Source organism: Mugil cephalus, chromosome 6 (assembly GCF_022458985.1).
Source record: "Mugil cephalus isolate CIBA_MC_2020 chromosome 6, CIBA_Mcephalus_1.1, whole genome shotgun sequence".
Classification (NCBI taxonomy): Eukaryota; Metazoa; Chordata; class Actinopteri; order Mugiliformes; family Mugilidae; genus Mugil; species Mugil cephalus.
The window spans coordinates 10,965,909-10,991,891 of record NC_061775.1 but is presented as its reverse complement, the minus strand read 5'-3'; the positions used below and the strand labels follow the sequence as shown (position 1 = coordinate 10,991,891).

General features: G+C 40.5%; 1 protein-coding gene across 5 annotated transcripts in view; it reads right to left on the bottom strand.

Moving 5' to 3' along the window:
- The window catches only part of LOC125009648 (cyclin-dependent kinase-like 5), a 38,602-nt gene extending 16,333 nt beyond the window's left edge, over nt 1-22,269 (bottom strand). Inside the window, exons 1-6 of one of the 5 annotated variants that reach the window (XM_047587767.1) lie at nt 22,138-22,269; nt 19,902-20,123; nt 17,410-17,444; nt 1,119-1,164; nt 848-984; nt 628-748 (exon numbers count right to left, since the gene is read on the bottom strand). In XM_047587767.1, coding sequence (XP_047443723.1) covers nt 628-748; nt 848-984; nt 1,119-1,164; nt 17,410-17,444; nt 19,902-19,965 — 403 coding nt within the window. In that variant the 5' untranslated portion in view covers nt 19,966-20,123; nt 22,138-22,269. Of the gene's footprint in view, nt 1-627; nt 749-847; nt 985-1,118; nt 1,165-17,409; nt 17,445-19,901; nt 20,124-20,276; nt 20,400-20,760; nt 21,627-22,137 lie in introns of those variants that run through there. The other 4 variants (XM_047587769.1, XM_047587765.1, XM_047587770.1 and 1 more) reach the window with 4 other exon arrangements.
- Between the last annotated feature and the right edge of the window lie 3,714 nt (nt 22,270-25,983).

Genomic DNA, 25,983 nt, shown 5'->3' with positions numbered 1-25,983 from the left:
TTTTTAATCTTATGCGTGATGTTCGCGCTACTTCTGATGCAGGTAAGATCCGCACTATCCCCCAGATGACTCCGTTTCTCTTCTTCTTCTGCGATCAGCTTTCTTGGACGTGTTTGTTCCGGGGTCACACGCCAGCGCAGCGGTGGTGGAGCATGCGCACACGCATTATCCGATGTAAACTCCGATTCAATCGCATTATCTGGGTGTCTCAATCGAACAATGAAAACTCCGATTTTAATCGGAGTAACGTGTTTACATGCACTTTAGTTCTCCTGTTATAGTCCGATTAAGGCAATAATTCGTTTTTTTTTTTTCACATGCATGTAAACGCACTGACTGTGCTCCCCACAGGAGCATAGTGTGGGGGGTTGCTTTTTCTCCTAACCTCTCCTCATGTCACTCTGTATTTTCTGAATCTTGAATTTCCCCATTGGAGATCAATTAAGTATTATCTTATCTTATCTTATCTTAGATCGTCCCCGGTGATGAAGGAGTAGGAAACAGTGAACTGTCTAGACGCACCATGAGCATCTCAGTGTGTTTCTTCTGAGTCTCGCCAGCACTTGCTTATTTTTAAGGTGTGTGTTTAGAAATGAAACAAAAAAACTAAGGAAATCTCAGTTTTACCTCTGTGAACAATGTCATGCTTATGGCACCAGTGAATAGCTTTGATTAACTGGAAGATGTAGCTGCGCGCTTTCTCAGTTGGCACACCGTTGGGTAACTCCTCAAGGAGTTCAAGCATATTCTAAAAGAGGAAAACAAAACACAATCAAAACAAGACAAGGCCAGGGGACAGGCTCGAGGTAGACATCATAATACGGCAAATCGAAAGGAAACGGCGTACCTTCTCGACATACTCAAAAACGAGATACAGTTTCCCTCTCCTGCGGAAGGCCTCTTTCAGCTCGACAATGTTCTCCTGTTTGAGGGTGCGGAGCATCTTGAGCTCCCGTAGCGTTGTTTCTTTAACCTCTTCATTTTCTGCATGGGGGCGAGATGGAGAGGAAATCAGGATCACACTAAGCTTCCATGTGCTGGTGAATGTGGGATGGACTGCTTGATTGCAGTGCTTGATTTCTCGTTAGGACTTCTTATTGGAAGTGAGAGCCTCTTACCTTCGCTGTCCTTGAATTTCTTAATGGCCACAATTTCATTGGTCTCCTGCGAGAAGAAAACACAAAGCAGCTGGTAATTAGAAGACAACAATGCAATTCTTTCATATTCACTTCCATTTTCAGATCCTTTTTTAATAAACAATCTAATGTGCAGTCAGTTAGTCCAAAAAAAATGGCTCCTAGGCCAATCTTTCAAACAAAAAGATAAACGTGATGGTTTCTGTGATGCAAAATATTCAGTTTCCTTTAGTTTTATTGTTCTCACATCTGACATCTTGGATTTAAGTATGTGAATGCATGAATGTAAAGAAAATGTGTTGGATTCATGTTAATGTGCACTTAAACAAATTTAAAATTTGGGGGGAAAGTTAAAAAAAACAATATGAAAAATGTCTAATCAACCAAAGATTTTGCGACCCCCTTGCAGTACCCCTGCGGACCCCCTAGGGGACACGGACCCCGTGTTGAAGACCTATGATGTAAAGGATTAGCATTTGCATAAAATGACTGATAATTGATGGTACTCTTTGCTTTGCATTAAGTACACAAAAACAGCCTGAATGATTTGATGCTGTAATGTAGCAGAAAAGTAACAGAGCCAGTGCACAAGGATTCTAACATCCAATCAACTAATCTATGCCCCTTGCTTAGGTATAAGCGATATGAAAAAACCTAACACTGAGAAACTCAGAACTAATCACAGCAGAGTCACTTCCAGAGACGCTTCTCGTCATGCCTCCTTGAAGTTCTCTGTGAGCGACGTCCCACCACTAGCCCCGTTTCTCGACATGTCCTAGTTAGGCCTGGTATTTCTGCCTATGGCTCAGAGCTGTGCTCCAGTTCCCCCCACCTCTCAGAAAGCCAAAGGCAGCATCGCACCACTCCAACACGGATCATAGTGAACAGTGAGCCCTCCTCCCAGCACTGAGAAGCACGAGATGACTCACAGCGGGGTCAGCTTCAGACATATCACTGCGCTGTCCAAATGCAAGACAGTCTGAGGGAAGGGAGCTGATGAGCGTTGACTAAATTACCTGTTTTATGCCTGAACCTTGGTCACTAACGAGGGACCTGATCAGTAGACAGAGTGCATTTTAAGATAAGAACGACGAGAAGTCTTGAAAATCTTACTTGCATGTACTGTTTATCTAACTGTGTACTTTTATACATGTCTGCACCCAGAAAAGAACAGGTGCTTGCAGAAGCGCCAGTGAAATAATACTCACAATACTGATGTTGTTCTGACAAGTGTGTTAGTGGTGTTCATCCTGTCATATTTGTCTTAATATTTGAGGGGAGTTAATTTTGTTTAAACTTCACTGAAAACCTGCAGTTCAGCTAAGACACTGTGCAGACTTCATGTGTAAAAATTTAAAAGGATAAATTTTGGTTTTGTGGTAAAATATATTTTCTCACCATGCATAAACTGAGGCTTTCAGAGAAATATTTAAGTTAATGGACTGAAGAGTGCATGTTTGTACTCTTATCCTGGTCTACATCATATTTAGATTGTTGTGACAAATCCAGGTTTCTCACGTTGCAGAATTTGTGATTGTGTGTGTGTGCAGGGGAGCGCTGATACCAGCTATCGTGTTAAAATTTTACATTAAAGTTAACATCCGCAACAAATTAACGGGGTACTCCAATCCAGGTGAATTTATTTACATGATGGTTGAGAGACTGAGAGTTAAAATGAAGGATGGAAGGGCTGTTTACTTCCAGTTCGTTTCAGTTGGTTGTTGCTGCTTGCTTGTCTCTTTTTAGTTCCACCCTGGCTGCATTATCGTTTACCGGAAGAAAGAAAAAAGAAAAAAGAAAAAAACAGACCTAAATCCAGACTTCAAAACTTCCTTTGGAAAAGCAGCTTGTTGACATCATCGACAACACAAAATGTGTTTCTGCACTCTCTGAAGTGGACACAGCAGCATCCCTGTCAACACACACACACACACACAGGAAGAGGCTCGGTGCAACGTGAACTCAAGGTGAACACTGAGTCCTCACGCTCCCTCTGAACACCAGCCAAACTGCCCAACCCAAGACACCCAACACGACCCGCTTCTTCGCTCCCATTCACAGCACATTTCATCACTCATTTAAGTCCGTTCCGGTTATTTCTGCTTCAAGTACAAACCGCACGACGCGCTGTGGTCAGAACGGCACCAGATCCAGCGAAAAGCGGAAACGCCGTTCAAACGGACGCCTCTTTAGTTAACAGCCATCTTGGAGCCGCCTGCGACAGTCGAGGACTTTTGTAGTTTATCACGAGTGCATGTTCATGTTGGAGAGATCAGCGCAGAACACCAGGCGCTCGGGACCTTCCTGTGCAACATTTTATTTTAAGCTCTTTAGGAATTCCCAAGTGGCGATAGACTGTGAGGCTCATTCATGTGGCAGAGAAACCACGCTGGGTAAATGATTATGTACGAGCACGCACGTCCCTCTCAGCAGAGATTAAAGCCTCGATATCCACGGCTATAGGTTAGCACAGGTAAGCACGTTCTTAATTGCCCGAAAGAAAAGCGAAGCATGACAAATGAAGCAGAGCATTTAGCAACAATAAATGAACACAAACTAATTAAACTCATTTTAACAGCCATCCAGCATCGCTCTCTGGGTTTTCATTTACTTCCCATTTATTAACACAAGTCAGTAATGCAACACTCAATCTTTGCGAAGGAAAATATCAGGAATATCTGTGATTAAAGCTCACACTTGGCGGGTTTCTTTTTCATTTTCAAAAGCCTGATACGCTGCTTTTGTAAGTATGCAAATCTCACCCACTGGAAATGATACAAGACCTCAAATTAATTACAAAGTTATTCACTGTGCATATTCTCGATTAAAACAGTCATCTCCTGTGTTCTCCAAAGCAGTTAGTCAGTGGAGGGTGCAGTCATAACACTGTTGTGTTACTTTGTGCATCATGCTGTAATATCGTTCCATCTGGTTTGAAGTGTTTGCTGCCGATACTCTGTAGCAAACTGCATCACAGAACACAGAGTTAAGGACTTTGACTCTGTGTCCAAGCCTCGCAGAGTATAACATGATCCAACTAGAAATGCCAAGACCCCATGTTATGTTTCTATTTACGCGGCTTTACACAACGGTTTGGGTAGGAAATATGTCGATAACAGCCTCTCTGGGACGACGAACGGTTTAAGAGAAAAGCCGACAAAATGTTTTTTGTCGGTAGCAGAAAAGTAGCAGAAAAATGGCCACAAACAAAGCAACAAAACGAGAGACTACAAAATGTTTAGGTCGCAGCTTGAGCTTCGCCTCAGAAGAATTCCTGATGCACACCGTCTTCTGTAAGGGTTTTCTCTGAGTACCTCTCAGCCACAGGTTGCTGAAGCAGCACTTCATGCAGTGCCGAGGACTGCAGGTGACGTTCACCACGACCGCCCCACATGTCCCCAGAGAGAGCTTCAACATTAGGATAGACTTTAAATTCTGAGTGGAGACCTACAAAGTTTATTTACGCAAAGGATGACAATCATTTACACTATCAATTTAACTCAATTTTCAAAGTCTTCAGATACTCAAACCCAAAGGTATCTGATTTACTCTGGCAGGAGAACATGAAAATCAAAGTAAATTCAACATTTATAGCCTTTTGCTTGAAACAATTGTAAAGGAAAACACACTATAAGGGTGAAGACTGATTTGTATCAGTATGTACTGATACAAGTGTGTGTATTGTGTGAGGTTTAATGTAGGTATGTGTTCATACTGTGTCTGATGTGCCACAACATCCACGAAGAACCACACATAATTCACAAAACATAATAGTAACATAGATCAGAAATGAGGACTAGCTCATCTTATTGTGCACACACCTTGAAATGTGACAAATGCTAATGAGGTGCTGGGCATAACTGAAAAACTGGGGTCAAAGTCACAGAGAAACTCTGAACGCTCAGCTAAACCAGATCCCATGCTAGATGAGTTGACTGAATGCGAGGTTGCAGCAGTTCTCTGTAGCGCTGCTTTCCACCCATTGTTGGCATTGTGACGGAGTTATCTGTGACTGGAAAGAATTCACATCCAGGACATGAACTCACAAAGCCCGCAACAACAGGTGAGCTGGGCCCGCTGTCTGTGTTCGACAGCGCTTCACATCCAGACTTGAAATAGCCTCCATCTGCCAGGGGACAATGACGACTTTAACATAAGACAGGAAACGTTTGTCCCTCCTATATCTCTTTCTCTCTCTTTCTCTGGCTCCTGATAGGACCACATAGGCAAGTGCTCCACTCAAGGTGACCTATTTAATGCCAGACGTGAATGTCCTTTTTTCCTCTTCTGTCCCAGTTTCTGTTCACTGGGTACAAAAATAACTGTTCCCTTCAAAGGGGGGCGGCAGACGTTCTTTTTTTCCTCCGCTAAATAAATCTAGATTTTATTGACAGCCACTCAGCTTATTTTGGAGGAATACAATCTAAGCAGACAGCATCAATTTTGTTATCTTAGGCAAAGCGCTGTCGGTTACGCAATCTTTTTTTAACAAAAAAAAAACAAGCAATGCTAAAACAAAAGATAATCGAGAAAACACGGACATTTATGATCAAGATAGGACAAACAACAGATGACTGCGGAGCGGTGGTGACTCACTTGATGCTACATGGCAGCTCCAAACAACAGTGATGGGTTTAATAGGCAATACACTAATTACTCATTTCTGGACTATTGTGTGCTTGCTGTCTCTATTTGACAACTCAAAGTCACCGGCAAACATAAAAGGAAACATTTCCAGCACACAATAGATTGGCTCACGTTAATGGATTAACCATAAAGCACGAAAAAAAAAAAGATCCAATAACTCAGTAGTAGTACTTGTGTTCTTCCATTGGAGTTCAGAGAGTCAAAACTGCAAATATACTTTAGAGACAGGCTTTCATTCAAAACGTACAGGAAGCATGTGATAACGTCCAGGTCTGAACTGTCAAAAACTGCAGTTCCTCAAATGGCCACTTGAGGCAGGTTCCAAAAGTGAGTTCCCATAGACCTCTGTGTTAAAATCCTCAAATAGAAATAAACATACTCACAGAATGGTGCATGATTTGGTCTCAATAGCTAATTTCCCAGTCTTTCACAAGTGTCTTAACTGACTCGTTTATTACATTAAAGCTTAGGGTGATGCTTTATGAATTAACCAGGAGTTGGGAAAAGTCAAACACTGCCAACATGGTGACAGCAAGAAACCCTACACGTAACATTTGCTTATGGTTTGCTCATTTTTATATAGAATCATAGGTGTAAACACAACACTTCCTCACCTAAATACGGACTCATAATGTTAATTACAATGTTATAATGCACAACCCCATGCCACGCCCCATGCATTGTGCTTATTACTCTCTAACAAGCTTTCAATATTCCATTATTAATCAAAAGCGTTATGCTATCTGGCTTTAGAGGCGTCGATAGACTGGTTTCTGTGCTAAGCTAACAAACAGCTTGCTTCATATTTACCTGATAGACATGAGAGTTGTATCAGCATTGTTATCTAAATTGCAAAACTTGCAAATTGCAAACAAGAACCCTTCTAAGTCCCTTCTAAGAAATGGTAACATAAAAATATGCTCCTTGACCATAAAGTAAGGTATTTGATTGCCTGGGTGAAACAGTCGGTCCAGAGACTACTGATCTGCTATTATTATTACTCTGTTTACTACAGTTATTGATCAAAACCACAGCTAAAAGACAAAAGCAGATATGAAGTGAACCACAGAGAGCGGTGGGTTCCATCAGGTCGTGCTATCATTTATTCTTAAAAGATTAATTATTTATCAATTATAACATTCATTTAAAAAAATCTAAATGATTTTTATAGACTAAATTAACACATTAGTAAAGAGACAGATAAGTTTTTCCTAATACCATGATATACAGTTTTATACTGGCTATATTTTGCGACAAATGGCACTGAGTATGTACTGCTTCACCAGAATGGCTTGATGTTGGCGTCTGTCTTTGGCCCTTAGGGCTTCTGTGAACTTGAACCATGCCAGAAAAATACAACCCCACGCCACGGTGGAGCTGCCAGCAGCGTTCCCCGTACGAAGCAAGCATTATGCTTGTAGACTCCTTCTGGCATGTGCCACATATGTTCCTGCTCACTTGCTAATAATAGGATGACTCATGTGATCATATGATGCTTTCGGCTGCTTGACAGAACCTTTGCCACGCCATTAGCTCTCAAATCACAAAATAGCTAATAAAGTGGTCGATGAAGCAACGCAACCTGTAAACGACGGCAAGTGCCGTCGGTCTACAAAGTTTCCAGCAGACAGATTAACGGAAGTGAAAAGAGAAAGTGATTTCCCAGTTTACTGAGCTGCCTGTTTCTTCTTGTGTGTCACGTTATGCACGGACATCCCTGTCAAAAGGTGTTTCTGTCGACAGTCAACTCAAGTTACGGCCTTTCTCTTTCGCTTTCATGCCAACGTGTCATTAGCCTGTGCTCTCATGACTCATTAGACTCAGCAGTCATTTTCTTCCTCTTCCTGACGGCTTACGCGACACCTGGTACCACAACGAACTTATTATGTGCTTGTTTGGATTCAGATTCATCAGTCTATTTGTCGTATTCAGGCTAGTGTAAGGTCAATGAAATGTTAACTGGATGAGAACCAGTCAGCTATTCCAGTAACCTGTTCTGGACAAAATATTACAAAATGAAACAGCCCCATGATGATGATGATGATGATGATGATGATGATGTATTTAGCACAGTAATTAATAGGACAACATATTAATATACTAACACGGAATTAGAGCTTTTAAAGCAATAGTGAATTTATATTTATATTATTACTAGAAAATGGAGTAAAGTGGAAATGTAGCCAGTGTGAAAAGTCTAGTGACAGAAACAGGAAACAAGAGGAAGGAAAACAGTTGCTTCATGGGCCGAGCTAATCTCTTCTGTTAGTGAGTGGTTGGTATCTTTAAGTGCAGTATTGATTTCTCCTTAATAGCTCCATGACTTGCTTAAACTAGTCTGTGACAGTGATTCTTACAAACTAGCTAATGACGGACAGTTCAGACGTATAGAATAGAACTAAAAAAAATGGAAATATTACCAACGTAAATACACAAAAACCGTGGGCAGCGTGGTTCAGTTTCGCTCACAATGTTTGGTTTTGATAAAAAAAAAAAGATTTTCTGTTGGTAAGTGTGGTAGTGAGGTTAATTTATCTAAGAAAATGGGAAAGTAAACCCAGAGACAGATGAAAGAACTGCTGAATGAGTGACTGCACAGATGCTACTGGAACGGACATACATTATTTACAGTACATTAAGAGTAAAACAGGCGGTGCTCTTTATATAATGTCTATAGTCTCTTGTCTCTGCTCCCGTCTAAATATAAGAAATGCTTTTATTTCATGTGATCTTGAGTGCTTTGAGGAAAATCAGCAAAATGAAAAGCTGAAAGACTTATAAAAATGAAAAAATAACCTTTATTTTTCCCACGGTGGGGAACGAAGCAAGATCACAGTCTGACATCCACACCTGTTGTTTCTATGCTTCCCAACACAGTAATAGGATTTTACTTTATAGGTGCTTTAGAAGTCCAAGCAGGTGATTATGTTTGGAGGTAATGAACCCATGTACTGTCAATAAAAGCAAATACAATGTCAGTACACAGGCTTTAGTTGAGTTTCCTTTTGAATCTTTTGAGAGTCATCTCTGATTTTTTAGATATCCAGATTTTTTACCGGTGACGTGAGGTAAAATACTTTCAGTTAGAGGTTTATTGGTATTTGACATTTTTTCCTCTCTGTTTCCAATTTACTGCAAGGACTTGTGATTTACATTCACCGGATTTCGACACCAACACCGCCAAAGACAGGGCCACGGCTTTCCATAAAGAGGCCGCGGCCAATGAAACATTCAGTGCTTCAAATGTTCCCGACTGAATATTTATGGAGGAGAAGGAGCCCCGACTCTGTTAATGTTTTACCTCTATGTGGCTGCAGCGTATGAGTTGCCGAGCACATCCAGGGCACCGCCGTGTGTGGTGCGCATTCCTAAGAGGTGTTCCACGCTTAAGCAAATACTCACAACTGCTTTGTTTACCCTCCCAATTCTACGGTCCACATCCTGCTGCATGCTATAGAACCAATGGTCATCCTTGAGCCTTATCCAGGATTTATTCAGGATCAGCCTTTCTCAGAGAGAAGCCTTTGTATTTGACTTACCTCTGAGGTATGTTTCAACAGAGAGTTTCACTTGAAAGTCAACAGGCCCAAGAGTCGGGTGGTAGGTCTTAAAACGCAGGTATAGCAATAAAACAAATGACAAGCAGAAAGCATGTCACATGTTCAGGGACATGTTCTAAGACATATTTTTCCATGAATGCTATGGTTTAGTCACAGTTTAATTTTATTAAACCTTCTCGATATCTAGTCCGCCAGCATGAACAACACAACATAAGCTCATGACAGGCTTAAATGCAGCACTAAATCTGTTTCCTTTGACTTTGCTGTTTTACCACAACAGGTGATCAGGAGGTCCAATGTAAAACAGTCTTTACTAGGTTAACAGGGAGCCACATGAATGTGAGCTTGTTCTGTAATCTAGATGGAGCAAACATGCCTTCGAACATGTGCCAGTGGATTCAGGGACAAACTGAAGCAAAAGGGGGGGGGGGTCCACTCTCACCACTGATATTACCAGTTTCGTCAGCACTGAGGACTAACGTTAAAATGCCATCACAAAGTATCACCAAATTCAAAGAATTATTTTGAAGATGACATGAATTCAAACAAACTAAATAACAATAATTATTCCCTTATCGATGGCTCATGGGGAAATTCCTTCTCTGCATTTTCACCCAACCATTCGTTCACACAGTAGTGTGTACAGTTGGAGCTGCGCCCGGGGAGCATATTGGGGGTTAGGTACTTGCTCAGGGCACCACAGCTATGGACAGGACGGGAGGCGAAACTGTGAACCTTCAGCCGCGAAGCTGAGCCTCTAACCACTACTCCACAGCTCCTCCCTTCTTCAATTAACCCAAATATGCTTCAGAGGGTGTTTTATTGGTCTGTTTTACAATAGGATTGTTATATATGATGTCACAAAGATGTTAAAGATAAAGGACAAAAAGAACACAGGGAAAACGAAGATGTCCTAAATAATGAATAATAATGAATAATAAATTATGGTAAAAATGAAACACAAGCCAGTTGCAGTGATGCCGGTAACGTGTTACTTGGTAACCAGTTCCAGTAATGAGTAATCTACTATTTTTAACCCAGTAATCAGATTAAAGTTACTTATCCAAGTCACTGTGTGTTGCTATTTTTCCCATTTTCTTGAGTACAAAGGTACTTTTGCTCTCCTGTTTCGTCTTGTGGAGTGACGACACATATGCGACCAGTCACGTTTTCAGCATGAGGACAGCTCACACGTAACACCGAGCAACGACACAAACAACCAAGGAGGGAGGAGAGAGATGCCCACTGTCTAGCTGGAAATACTATTCTGAGTTTGTGTTGGCTAAAGACAACAATATTAAGGTTTGTAGGTCCATACACTCCGTGCTGGGGACGAAGTCCTGTCTAGCTTCAAAAACACAACATTGAATTTAAAGAAACATTTAGAGTCGCAGCACGACACGGTCAAGTAACTGCGACACTGACCGTTGGGTGCCAAATGAAAGAGATTTCTATACACTTGAAAATCAGGGAAATATGTCAACACTGCTGGTCCGTGCAACAACAGCATGCCGACAACCTGTAGTTAACTCAGCATTTGTATTCAGAGCAGGATTAAGAAGTAATTAACTGGAATTGCTGCACTGATAGATGAGAAAACACACCATTTGTATTTCCGTGACTTAACATCACTATGACAAATTACATTCTTCAGTCAGACCACAATCATGTTTGTGTTTTAACTAACGCAAGTCTTGTTAAATTTATAGGCATCAGCACAGTCTACTACTAGAACTGCCTGTTGGGATAATCGAGACAGCTTTGCGTGATTCTTGTCATGTCAAGATTTTTACCTCTTGCCAGCTTTCAACCACACCTTTGAAAGTGAATCTTTCAAACAGCTAGAAATTAAGTTTCCTTGCATCCTGGTGGGACAAACTCAACATTTACAAAGGAGGAAGTCACCATCACCACAATAAATAACCACACACAGTCAAAGTCAGTTGTACGCTTTTCTCAAAAAACTGCTACAGTTTGAGCTAGTTTTAAAAGGAGCTGTCCACGGACATATTTGATGTCACAAGAGTAAGATTGAGTCTCATAATAAATTTGCATAACTCATACGGTTTTATCAAGCATCAGCAGCAGAGAAAAGCGATGGTCCAGGAGCCTCTTTGTTGTTCAATTGGCAAAAGGTAGTCTCCTTGAAACTGTATAAATCGAGCAGCCTCCTGATTTCCTGTAATCACCCAAAAATAAAACACTGAATTCCTAATAGAGCGTGGGCCAAAAAGAATTAGTTAACCCAAACATGTAATCCATTTACATGAAAAAAAGAAATTAATAAAGGATGAGCCAGAACAAGGAGACAAAAGCTTTTCTGTGTCCCAGTGTGCTCAACCCATTTGACATAACAGCATGTTGCAGTTTTATTCTGGGTTATCTCTTTATGGGAAAAGCTGTCGCAAAAATCAGCAGTGTAGCACAAGACTGAGTGAGGCTGCAGCATTGTACAAACATTAGTGAGTGATACAAGTGAGTGTAATGATGGGGTGCTTCAGCAAGTCTGTGTTACCTCCATATTCACATACAGTCTGCGTGAAGTGAGTCCGTACGACGGAATGAGTCACAACAAGATGTCACAGATTTAGTACGTCCTCTATAATGAGGTACATTCAGATTCTAAAATCCTAGTTAAACATGAACACAATCACACTGTGAATCAACAAACATCCATAAATAACAGTTGGAATTACGATGGACAGGATCCAAGCCTGTCACTAAATAGATGCTACAAAGGCTACAAGTTGTCACCTAAAAGTTTTTGTGCCAGTCAGAATTTTCTACATTCATGTGTAAAGGAATATCATAAAGGAACTCTAAGCAACTAAAGGCCTCTTTCACACTGACTAAGGTTAACGTCCACTGATCCACCATCAGAAGGACACTGCACAGCCATGGTGGCAAGGACAAAGACACTGCTCTCCCAAAAGAACACTTCTGCCAGTTTTCTAAACATCATGTGGACAAGTCAGAAGACTATTGTTAAAAGGTTTGTGGATGGATGAAACCGCAGCAGGACTGCTAGGTTTCAAATGAGAGGTGACATGTCTGGAACTAAACAACACTGCATTCCAGCATCAGAACCTCATCCTGTCTGTGACAGATTGTGGTGGTGATGTCTTTGTTTTGGCCTTTTTTATCCCCACATCTGGGTCAGGACGACTTCCCGTCATTGATGGTCTAATGAATTCGGAATTATACCGGCAAATTCTAAAAGAACATTTTAGGACGTCTGTCTGAGAGTCGAATCTTAGGAGAAACTGGGTCATGCAGCGAGACGACCGGTCCAAGCACACAAGTCGTTCTACTAAAAGAATGATTTAAGAGGAGCAGAATTCATTTTTGGAAAGTCCAGACCTTAATCCAACAGAAATACTGTGGAAGGGCATGAAGCGAGCAGTTCATGTGAGGAAACCGCCCAACATCTCAGAACTGAAACGGTCCTGTACTGAGGAATGGGCTAAAAGCCTCTGTATACGACTGATCAGCAGTTACCGGAATAGGTTAGTTGCTGTAGAAGGGGAGTCACACCAGATCAGTCAAAACACGGGTTCACTTACATTTGCAACTTACAGATATGTACACTGATTAATTTTCTTGAATAAATAAATGGGGTTCACTTACTCTACTTTTTGAGACCTGTAAAAGAAAATCTGCTGATGTATTATACAGAAATGTAATAGTCGGAAGAATAAATTCTGAAGGTTGCAAAGGGCCATTGTACGTACAGTTCTAATATAATTGCTATTGACACATGAACATCAATTATCCGGTCGTGAAGCATTGTTAGGATATCAATGCACAAAGAGGGTGACACTTGCTTGAAGAATGGGGCTTTAAAAAGAACACATACACTACCTAGACCACGCAGACACACATGAAAAAAAAGGTCACCACGAAACTTCAGCTATGTCATCAAAAAAAGACGCGTGTCACCTCCCGCTGTCACAATCAGCCCAGCTGACTCTTCAGTCTTGGCAAAAATCATGCAAAGCACATCTGTGATAGATTATTGTGCAATCCGCAGTTTTTAAATAGCTTCATACTATTGTGTGAAAAATGGTGAATGCACCGCTCGGTTATTTCCATCCTCTCTACATCAGGCCCCAGATCTCTCTTGGATCTAATTATTCCGGTTAAACACATGTATTGTACAAACCAAATTTGAGGGGCGTGTCACTGGTGAAATAAGTATCTTCTGTAACAACGAGCAGCTGCAGCAAACGCTGCCATTTTCTCTGGCCAGCACACTTCTCTGCCCATGGTCGCAGCACCGCGAAACTCTCAGCAAGCTCGCTCTGCTGCGTAAGTGTCGACACATGTGTTCGCGTGTTTGACTGCGTGCCAGCGTCTGTGTATGCGCACACATAATTATGCAGCATGGATCTGTGAGTTAGCCCTTGAAAAGCACGTCGGTTCATTCACACTAAGAATACGATATTTTCTAGATGGCACTGGTCCATATTGATCTGCAGCCAGAGGATACATCCTCCCATACTTTCACACGTCAAGCAATAAAGTCACCAACAGATATTCTAATCAAAATTGCATATATTATTTCCAGCGCACGCAGGAGAATCATTTATTTCTTTGTTACATGCCGTAGAAATAATTAAAACGTGATCTAATTAAAAAAAAAAAAAAAACATTATCCACATTATCTTCTCCGTCAAATCAACTACTGGAATCACAGCTAGAGAACGATCTCTTTAATTGTTTTTTGAAACACAACACTTTAACCACACTGCAGGCAGTCGACCACCAATCAGCACATTAGTGAGCAATGATTAATACATACTCTCTCCTACCAGCGAGCCATTGGGATGGTAAAGATCAAGAAACGCACCGTTCACTGTTATCAATTGAGATGTAGCTCAAGTGCTACCTCTTTTAGGTCAACAGCTTCTAAACCTGTTTGCTCTTCAGTAATAACCATGTCAGTTAAAAACAGACACAAAACTTGATTTGACTTTTTCACACAATGATGAGATAGTTCCTTTAGTTTTAAAGTGTTACCTCAGACGTTTGGTAGTATGCATATTCTTTCTTTTTTTTCTTTTTCGTTTTTGGCCTGCATTGTTATGTTTTGTTAGTTTAAAGCTGCTCATTCATATTTTGAAGTGAGGGCGGGCTAGTGGTAAAAGCTCTAAATATAACACTAACGTACTGTATAGTACTGTTGCCTTGCAAAACTGCTATGCCAAATATTGCCTATTTACACATCCAGCAAGCAGCAGTGCTTCCAAAACTCACTTTCTTTTGGGTTTAGTTGATCTTCACCAATTCCTGCAGGGATTATCTGGTCTTTAGCTACCAAATGTTCCACTATTTTCCACTAGTCAATAATTCTGTTTCAGTTTAGAGTTTGTGCAAAAGACGCTTAAATGACAGTGCTCTGTGACAAGATGAAATAGGCTTTAACTAGGAACCTACAGAGATATAAGGGCCAATACAAGTGGTGATATTTGAATTAAAAACAAAAATAGTAGTTATATGTCAGACAATAAAGCTCCATAAAGCAAATATCTTAGATCATGTCTTCATCTGAGAGGCGGCAACCCCTAAGGGGTCTGCGGAGGTACTGCAGGGGCGTCACAAAATCTTTGGTTGATTGTTTATATAATTTTCCCATACAAATTTTATATTACTAATACACATTAACATGAATCCCATACAGAGCGCCACACCACCCAGATCTGTCAGTCTAAGCCTCCTGTACACAGTAGTCCCCGCCCCCATCGCTGCTCAGCCAATCATAAGGCCGCATAATACACACTAACTCTGTCAGATTCCCTGCAACTGAACAAGAGAGTCTATTCAGTCCCCAGGTGAAATTAAAACTTGAATCTTTATCTGTCAACTGTGTATACCAGTCAGGTGTGTTTATGTTCATGGCAGTTGCATGGCCACCCTACTGTTGTACAAGTTTGAAATAAAAAATCAATATTTGAATCTGTGTTGAATTTAACACGCAATGCAAAATAATGATAATAATATATATTATAGTATATTATAGTATATTTATAAATGGCACGAGTTTGAGTTTAACATAAAACCCATATAGTAGGTAGGGGGTCCGTACTTAATCTCTCCATCGGTTTGGGGGTCCCTGGCCTGAAAAACGTTGAGGAATCCTGCCTTGGATGCAAATTTGTGACTAGACAATCTGCTTTATGTATTTCTCTTGTATTTTGTTTGAAAGAATGGCAGCCAGGATATGCACTTACATTAAATTGTGCTTTCACTAAATTATATTAAAATGTCTGTTGCAATTTTATGTGATTTATCTACCAGTATATATATTCCACACAGCTTTACAGCATCTGTGTATGATTTAATGGCGTCTAGAGGTGAGGTTGTAGATGGCAACCAACTCATAACCCCTCCTCACCCTGACCTTTCCATGGGAGCTGTTGTTAAAGAACATTTGGGACCTGTATTTGGTTTGCATCGCCTTCTCTGAAGTCAGTGTTTGATTTGTTCATTCTTGCTGTGGTAGAAATATTTTATGCTCCGTGGGGTGAGGATGCAGAACACATGTGTGTGAGGGGCTCATTGTAAACTAATGAAAACACAATTCAGACCTCCATGTGTTATGTCTACCTATAGGTAAGGTAGGCTTACATGTTGACCTTCATGCAATATTAGCCAAAAATGTTACTCTGTCTGATGTATCTGTTGGGATTTTAATGTAAACTGATACATTTTCGTGGAAGTACAAGGAGCAACAACAAACGATAATTTACTAAAGGATGATAATCGCTGTAGTCTTCTTGACAATGATAAAATGAAGCAAATAAAAGGAGCATTAATCTCTTTTGCATCTTTGTATAAAATAGGGACACTGGCATTCGCAGGCCTATGATCAATCAGTTTGAATAATAAAGCCCAGTAATTACAGGCTGTGATTCTGGCTTACAGCAGGGCTATCCTCTTGTTCCTCACTTCGGAGCGCTTGCTCAACAACAAGTCCCCATGCTGTTGTCTTTTACATCTGCCATCACAAACCTGTCTAATGAATACACTGAGTAAGGTCAGTGTCATAATAAAAACTGCAATGAATGCAGATGCACAGAAATTGCAAAACCAGAAAAAAAAACATCAAGAATTTTGATTAGGAAGGCTTTTGTCTCCTTCCTGCAGATCTGTAAGTAGGAGGTAGTTAGTCTGTCCTATTCATACTGGATTGCTGTCAATCCCTGGCTCAGCCTTTTCCTTAAATGGACTGAGATGACAGGGCTATTTACTGAAGTGTGGGTCGTCTGCCTTTCATAGTCCTGTTATTTTCCTTTCGGTTGTTGTTTTGGTTTTCTCATTCAAATGCTAAAAATGAACAGCGTCAAGACATCCCATCAGAGCCACTGTTCCATGAAAAGAAAAAACGGAAGGAGCGGAGGAATCTGAGAAATCTGACCAATTTGTTGTCATTAAAGTGGATTTTTCTCTCTGATCAGCCCAAGCAAAGACAAACAGGACTACAACCAATTATCCAGGATTTTGTGGGTTGCCTTTGAAGAACTCTGAGGCAAAGAGATTACAGTGGTAAACAACAGTGGAAAGAAGAGGTGCGTGAAGAGCAGTCGCTACAGATCGAATGCTCTCTGACGTAATATCCAACAAGCAAAAAGCTCATCTCCGCCGGCCTTGGTGTCTGGCCCTTTAAGTGCGATTCTTCTCAGAGTCAATAAATCTCCCAAATTATCTAAAACCAACAACGTTTCAGTTTAGTATTTGTGCCTCTCTCTGTACTTCCTGATGCGTTCAGTGTGTCTGTTGAGCAATATTTGATTTCGACAAAAGCACTGTAGTTTTAGCAAAATGTTCTTCTGAATATTCATTGGTGTCTTGTGAGTACGTAAAGCAGCAGCGTGTGTATGTCTCTGGAAAACAATTAAGCTCCAGTGGAATAAACTCATCCAGGATTTGGACCTACAGAGAATTACATTTTATGAATTACTAAAAATACAGAAATCCAGTTCCCTTCATAATTCAGAAGCTTTGTGGACTTTTGTGAACGGGTACTTTCATGAGGTAGACATATATTTGGTAAGGTTTGAACTTACCTTGTGTCGGCACTTCAGAACTACACCATAGGCACCTAAAACAGAATAAAAATGCAAAAGTGCATTAACTGCAATCCACCACTGCATTTACATTTTTTTATGCATTAAAAACTGCTAAATTAATTTCTTTCCCTCAAACACAGATGTTCATTAATTAAAACAAAAATGGGGCAGCACAAATTCAGCTCTGCAGTGTTGATCTGTAATTAAAATCCCAGCATGGTCGATAGTCATTAATAGAGAAAATACGCAGATTTATGAGCTATTAAGTGCAAGAAGCTTCATAGGACGCTTTATTTCAGCTGAGCGAAAGGCACGTTGTGTGATCATTTTGACGCTTCTTACTGTATGCGTTGACATGAATTGAGGAAAAACATCGTCCCTCTACGAAAGGACAGGTGGTTCAGAAAGTAGGACACAAGTGTTGGCGAGCTACTGTAGTTCTGATGTTATCGACCCTGGCAGTCACACACTCATCCCCCGAGGGTTCAACAGGAATTCTTGGACTGAGCAGACATATGACAAACTGTTCCGTGCTCCTCACAAGCACATTAGCGCTACAAGAAGTTGTCTGCCCTCAACAAGAGGCAACTATCCTGTATTTACATTCACACCAGATTAAATATACAGACTAGACGCTCTTTAAAAAACTGTATCTGTAGATACAGATGTATTTTACATTATCACTGATACCGTGGATCGATTTCATTCATTCTAAAATGAACTACCATCGATTTCAACAATTTAGTGATGCGTTAGAGAGTATCTAAATCATTCTTTAACGCCTTCTTGCAGATGCACCAGCAGAGACTGTGAATCTGCATAATTTGCTGCTAAAAAGCATTAAACAGAAAATGAAACATTAAGGGCAAATGGATGGGTGCTGTTAATTAGGTAATATGAATTTATAGCGGCAATCTCAAAGATTTTTAATTTAAATGTTAAGTCTATTACGGAATAATGTAACACAACAGACACTACTACCCACTCCACTTAGTGAAAGTATTGCAATATTCATATATTTGCATGAGTACAAACTGGGCGCCCGCGGAGACATTCCTGAGATTCCTGCTAATCCAGTCCAAGCCAAGTATTTCCTACTGCTGCGACATCATGCAGTTAACAGCGATCAATTAGCAAAACACGAGTGGATTTTAATTATGGAGTGGTCACTGGAAATGTGACGCGCTTTGTGAGTGAGCTCAGAAACTACGTGCAAACTCTAAAAAATGAATTCATCTCCACAATAACACAAGTGTTTTTTTTTTGGCATTTTCTGCCAGTGGACATGTTTAAAACATTGCAGGGAGTAATGGAAGAAGATGAGGCAGCCACCATAAGCTCGTAGATGAAGAGCTGCAGGCGATAGGCTGCACATCTCCAACTCCTCGGCCAGGAAATGACCCCTTTTACTGCGTCCTGCTGTGCACAGGCCCATGTCGTGTGCAGCTTAAAATCAGATCACTGCTGACGAAAGGGGCCGATTACCGTGTGACTTCTTTATTAAAATGACAATATTTAGTTTTGCCGTCTGTGTAGGATTGAACCACACTTGCTGTTAGCGCCAAATTGGCACCACCGGTGACACCAATTTTACACACTTGTTGTTTGTCAGATGAAATCTTGGATGTTTGAAAAACGACCAGAATTACATCCTCCATTAATAACTGGAGATAATTACATAACATTCAGTGTATTTTTAATTGCTGGTGTGAGCCTACATGCAGCACTTACCCAAATTGACTGACCTCAAGATCACTGAGGGAAAATCTATGATGCCGAATAAAGCGGAGCGCACTGCACCATGCGCGTAAAGGCAGCAACTGGAGCCGGACTGAAACACTTCTACTTTAATGTGGCACTGAAAGTGCTGACGTCCTTCCAGACAAACTCGTACGTGGACATATATTTAGCATCTGAAATCCAGCTCAAGGTTTGCCTGTGTCTTCCAGCGACACATTAAACACACATTATAAAACTTCTAGGATGTGGGAGTAAGGGTGTAAAAACTGGGACAAGTGGGTGGCTTCACCTCGGGGCTTCTGCCACTTTCTATCGACCAAGAGGCCCGAGGAAAAAGCAAAGCCGGGAGAAGCGTTTCAGAGGAGTTTAACCATCAAATCACCATGACCCATCGATATTGACTGCAATGCAATCAGATCCCCCTAAACCACATCTTCATTTCTACAATAACAGCACAAGAGTGAGAATTCGGGTCACAGCATCCAGCTTCAGATCTTCACAAAATTCTTTCTGATAAATAAATTGCCCTTGACCTTATTGGGTTGTACAGATCAGGCTTTTAATGGCCCTGCTCCACAGGCAAATTGGATAAAAACAATCAAATGATTGCTCGCTGAAAAGCTCTAACACGAATCGCCAAGTGTGCCTGAAAGGCTGCAGCTGAAGGCTGGACTCCACAAACAGACTGAAAATGAACAAAATTGTTTTTTTTTCTTATATGCCATTTTAAGTACAAAAAACTCTCTTACCTTCACCCACAATCCCAAGGACTTCAAATTTATTCATTACATCACCAATGTCAGGGATCTTCATGAAGTCAAAAGGTGTGTTGTGTGAGGCGCGTGGAGCTCAGACACAGACGCCCCGGCTACAGGATGGCAAGAGGCGGCCAGCTGTCGGCTCCTGAGAGGCGTGCGCCCGCTGTAAGCCATAGTATGTGCCACATGCCGTCTCTAGTGGCTCGTCTTCACCTGCGCAGAAATATTTAGGCAAATTAGAAGAATGCTCCTCGCTGACCTTTAAAAGAAAAACAGTTTGTGATGCCCCCGCAAGATGGGAAATACCTTGGTTCTCACGCGGCAACAAACAAAAGGAATTTGTTAAGCTCAAGAAACGGCACTTACGTCTCACAAACTAAGCGCTCCTTCGGTTTAAGGGCATATCTGGAAATGCAGCATATTTACATGATACTAGGGACTTTTGAAAGGTGGGTTAAAAAAAAAAAAACGATGAAAATCGGCGCAGCAGACGGTGTGATATTTCACTTTTTGTCCTCTGAATGAGGTCCAAAAAAAAAAAAGAAAAAAAAATTGTGATCTGTGAACTGTGAATTTAGTGCTATTTCATTTTTTCATTAGAGAGAATCATAACACAGGCTTTTTGGCCAAGTCTAAGGCAATCCACATCATCCGAGTTGTTTTCTCAGACCTGACAAAGCCCCTCTGGAGCAACAGAAGACATCGTCCAAATGTTTTAACAAGCTATGAGCTCCGCACTAAATGAAGTTAAACGGTGTCGTTTTTCATCAGATATACATATCGTTTTCCTTGTACCTAACGATGATGTGAAAAATGCCCATCATTCATCGAAGTTCCTAATCGTTCCTACCTTTTTAGGCGAGTGAATCAGCGTCACACACGCATTCTGAACGCGATCAAAGCGTCTCCTTCTGGTATCCACACACGCTTTACCCTTATTGAATCAGATAAGACTCCAGATACCACTTTTCTCCATTTCATCTTCTCCTTGCTCAAAAGCTCAAGGACTCGCGTAGCCTACTCACACTCACAGTCTCCTACAGCGCTGTGGGCACAGGAGCTGCTCATCACTATGCAAAAACCTCGGCACCAAAATAAACTCCGTCTCCCAGGGCACGAAACGCTGCTGTGTGTGGTCTGTTACTCCCTTATCTTACTCAGCACCGAGCCCTTCAGCGCAGGTAAACTGATAAGCTAACTTAAACAGGACGACTCAAGACCAAACTCACGCACACACCTGTCTCCTCGGGAAGAAAATGCCTTCAGTGACCTATTATTTTTAAGCACGAGCGTGTCACTGAGCTTCACTCGGCTCTCCAGCTCGCAGCCTACACGGGGTGACACGCAGCATATTGTTTTCCAGGGCAGATTTTAGCCCCCGGGCCCACACCTCCAAGGCTAATGTGAGCAGGAATGCAGTGGACGTCGCTGTGGATCGTGTGTATGTTATCAACAGAATGACTCATGCGTGGTAATGGACTGAGTTCGTGGAATTCACAATACGGGATATTTAAACATCTTCCACTGCACGACCATTGTCTGCTGAGAGAGTTTCTGCAAAAAAAAAAATAAATAAGGAGATGCTGCTCACAGCGTCACTGATTTTTTAAGATGATTTCACTGCACACACATACACATATGAGAATCGTACAAAATTAGCAGAAGGGTTTACAGTGGGATTAAAAACTACTGCTGCTGTGTGGGTGAATGTATCACATGCCCTTGCCCTGTTGCTTCTAATTATAAATCTCTCACATCCCTAACAAGCAACTGAACACACACACACCAGGGACAAATGTGACTGTCAAATCATTGTTTTTAGCAGGAACTGTGGTCTGTGGTGTGTGTGTGTGTGTGTGTGTGTGTGTGTGTGTGTGTGTGTGTGTGTGTGTGTGTGTGTCAGCAGCGACTGCCCACATACAATGAATGTAGTTCCCACATTTCCAGTGCACAGCAGCAATAAATCCAACAAGTCACACATAACACTGACGCCCAACTTCGTGCAAAATTGGCCCAAAACGTCAGCTTTCTAGCACGTACCCCGCTCGGTTACGTTATTACTCAGACAGTTGTGTTTCCCTGGTGCTCTGTCTCATTTACAAAACACACAAAATCTGCCAAAAACAAACCCCAAGCATGCCTGCTTAACGAGCCCGTTGTGAGCAAACGCATGTCGCACTTAAAGAGCAGCAGTTTCGGCCACGTAAATATAAATTAAACTACTCACTCAGTCACTGTTTGGGGGGAAAAATGATGGAACCGGGCCCATATATCCACCCACCAACGAGGATATTTTCATTGCAGCAGGCAGCTACAGTAACTGGATCGTGCGGTTGACAAGCTGCAAGCTCATCGCCAGGCAACAGTTGGAGTGACGTGGCGGCGGCCAATGAGAAGCCTCGGAGCGCTTGTTTTCCTTCCAACGCCCCCTCGCTTTGGACCAATCAGGGAGCGGGACCGCTTCAAAGGGGAGGACGCCGTGTTGCGGTCTGAGGTGGGATATTGTTGTTCTAATTTCTCAATTATATAATTCACAAAAAAAAAAGGAAAAAAAATCACAACCTGTTTTGAGTGTGATAGCCCACTTTAGCCAAAAGGCCACCCCAGACTACAAGTGAGCTGTTAGAAATCATCAATAAGATGTCAGAGGTGAGGAAAAAACACACACAACCAGAAGGCAAGAATTTGGGATGGGGAGACGTTGTTGGTGCCTTGCTCGAGGGCAGCATTAGTTCACACCTCGTCGTGGTCACGGGTAAAGAGTTTATCGCATAGTTTAGTGACATTTCCACACTGTTTTTCCTTCCCACGACGCACGCAGTTTGCAGGTTCTCTGAGGAAAAACGCGTGTAATGAAGGCTTAAAATGTCCCTTGACATCAGTAATCTTCACCCATTATACAAATAATCAAACAATCATGCACAACTTCATTATCTGCAGATAATGGATCTGGATTTATTTCCGCTCAGACGCTGCTTTGGGAAGCTTTCTTTGTCACTGGGACTTTTTCGAATATAAAATTAAATCAGCTGTCATCTGGAGTGAATATCAAGAGGGCTGTAAAACCTGGTCATTGAACGTGTTGCTGGTGAATAGGAGTCATATATCCCTTATGTACTCTATGCTATAATGGATAGAAACTTCAGAGCACCCTGACTACATATTCTATACAGAGCAATTAGAAAAAAGCACACTGGCGGTGAAGCTCCTTCATCCATTACACTAAGGTTTAGAGCAAATGAATAATTGACTAAAAACACAACTTTTTCAGTGTTTGTGCTAACCAATACTGCCACCCACAGGACTCACCTAAAACTGAGGAGGCGTATAGGAGGGTATTGCAAATATTTGTCTTGGGTGAGTCAGAGTTTGTCTTTCAATAAGATGAACTATTAGGATAAATCTTTTTTTTCTTCTTTTTCTTTTTTTTAATATTTAACTTGACATTAAGTTAAATATTTGATATCAAAAAATCAAAATTAACTTGATGACATTAGGGGATTCGTGCTGTTACTTCTATGGTTGGCACTGGCTCAAGTATTGCCATACTGATTACAACATGCCATACTCATTTCTTGTTTCCTTGTAACTTACTACCTCATTCTTTCACTATTTTTTTTTTATTTTTGTCTCATTCTATTTTTTCTCCTTGACTCATACTCTTATGTCTATGTCTGGCCATATTTATGTTCTCTGTTTCCTTGAGGCTTGGACAAAACAATAATAAAGTGATCGTGAATCTTGAATCTTGAACACAATCACTGCCTGTTACAGTGATAATGAACGAGAGCCACAGCAGCAAAGATAGCCTTTCACCTGTCAGCCAAACACTGTACATACTCTCTGTGGTTATGTTATATTTACTTAAAACTAGTGATTAAGAACATAATTTCCACACAAGGTGCATGTGAGTTAGCCTCTGTACGCAAGGAAAGTACTTTGTATATTTTTTGTATAATTATTATTACTTTTTAAAAGGTCAAATTACTAAAATACGGGTTGTATCTTAGGACACATTTTGGAATGTTACTAAAAACTAATTTGCAATGTTTTTCAGACTAAATGCTAGGGATCCTTATTTTTGAACGCTCAGTTATCTCTCTAAGAGAGGCCAAAGGCCAAAAGCATTTCTGAATCTAACTTCAAACCCATCTCTGATTAATAAGTTAAAAAAAATGACATAATTGCCTGTATCGTGACCCATTTGAAAGAATTGTTTCTTTCCTGCAGAAAGCAAAATCATAATAGCACAGATCACATAAATATCACTGTGGTTATGGAGACCTTGTTAACAAGGAAGAAGTTGTTCTATCAGCCATAAAATTATTCTTGATATGATGAAACATAACAGACACTGTGTAAAAAAAAGAAAAAAGAAAAGAAAAGTCACAAAGTCAAATGAAAAATAGAATTAAAGGGAAAACCTTTGATTCTATTTTAAAATATGTTTATATATATATATATAATTACACAACTTAACCATTCCATTTTTAGATATCAATTAATTGATCAAATTTCTATTCTATAAATATACAAATTATGATTCATGAAAAAAGAGGAAACATTAACATTAACTCAATTTTCACAGACGTTGCTGCATCCTAACACAGATACGTCTACAAATCTATATATACATATTTTTTTATTTTGATTCAACTTTCACTTTTTTTATGTAACATTAAAATATTATATTCATAAATACATATCATCACCAACCATAGAAATATCATATAATTTGATGAAAGTAGAGAAGGCAGAGCTATTGAACAGCCGCTTGATGCAGACTTCCTGTAACGTACTGGAGAAGAAACAAAGGAAAATGCAAAGCCAGTGAAAATGAATAACCACAAGTTCAGCAGTGGTGGAGGAGAAATGCACATCCTCTACTTAAGCAGAAGTACCAATGCCAGATATTTAAAGTGTCCCTGTTAAAGCAGCTCCAATCCTGTATGTAAATGAGTTCAACAAAATGTAAGGTGTCAGAGGGAAAAGTAGGATATGCTAACTTCCTGAGTTAAATCACAGTAGATGTATCAATAAATCATTATGGTGCGTTTAAGTGTAGCTAAAGATGGAACTAATGGAACTAAAGTCACATTTTATAAAATGACAGAAACTCAAAAGAAAAGCAACTTTAACTGTCAGACTGGAGAAAAATGTCAACAGATCCTCAAGAGTTGAATTAGGCTAGAAGTTTAAAGCAGCTAAATGGAAATGAAGTGTGTTACATTTGTCCTTAATTGGGTTATTTTAGGCTACTTGAGCAAATGGGCTTTCGCATTTCACCACTTTCATACAGACTATTTTGAGCTAGAGTGCATGAAAGCATGAAAGATGGGAAACCATACTGATTCGTTTAGAAATAAAATAATATACAAAGGTGTCCTGTTTCTTCACTATAGTTGGGGCTAAACTGGGTTCTTAGCAGTGATCTGCTTTACGCATTAGAGGACTTGACAGTGGTAAAACAGACTTTATGGAAAGACTGTGGGTGGGGAAAACACATGAAACCGAAATGGGACAGTGATTGTGAGACATGTGGCTAATGTGATGACGCACTACTCCTCATTTTAATTGGTACGACACTTTATATTTAGCCTACAAGGCCAGACAGTTTCGCAACCTTTTGTTTGAATTACCTGTTGTTAAACGAAGCTAATTTCCCCTTTTACCCAGATCAATATGTTGGTCTGATTTATCTAAATATTACATTCCGCTCTGAAATCAGTGATATTTATTATATAATAATATTTGTAGGCGTATACGAGTTCGATCTCCATTGGTTCATTTATTTATTTTTTTAGTATCTATTGTATCATTAGCGTGCGTTATAGGTTACATAATTTTGGCCAGTGGAGCGGCTTCCTCCTCATGTTACTTTGAAAAAAACAGCAGTCCCTTGCTTCCTTTATTTATTTCAGAGTGTATCTGTTGTCCGGGTGAGTTATTATGTTGCAATTCTGTTTTCTTGTTTACAATTTTTTAGCAATTTTGAACCACAGCGTAGATCGATGAGAAAACCCTTGCAAAGAAGGGGGAAAAAAGTATAATGGGTGACTCCTATGACTTTCTG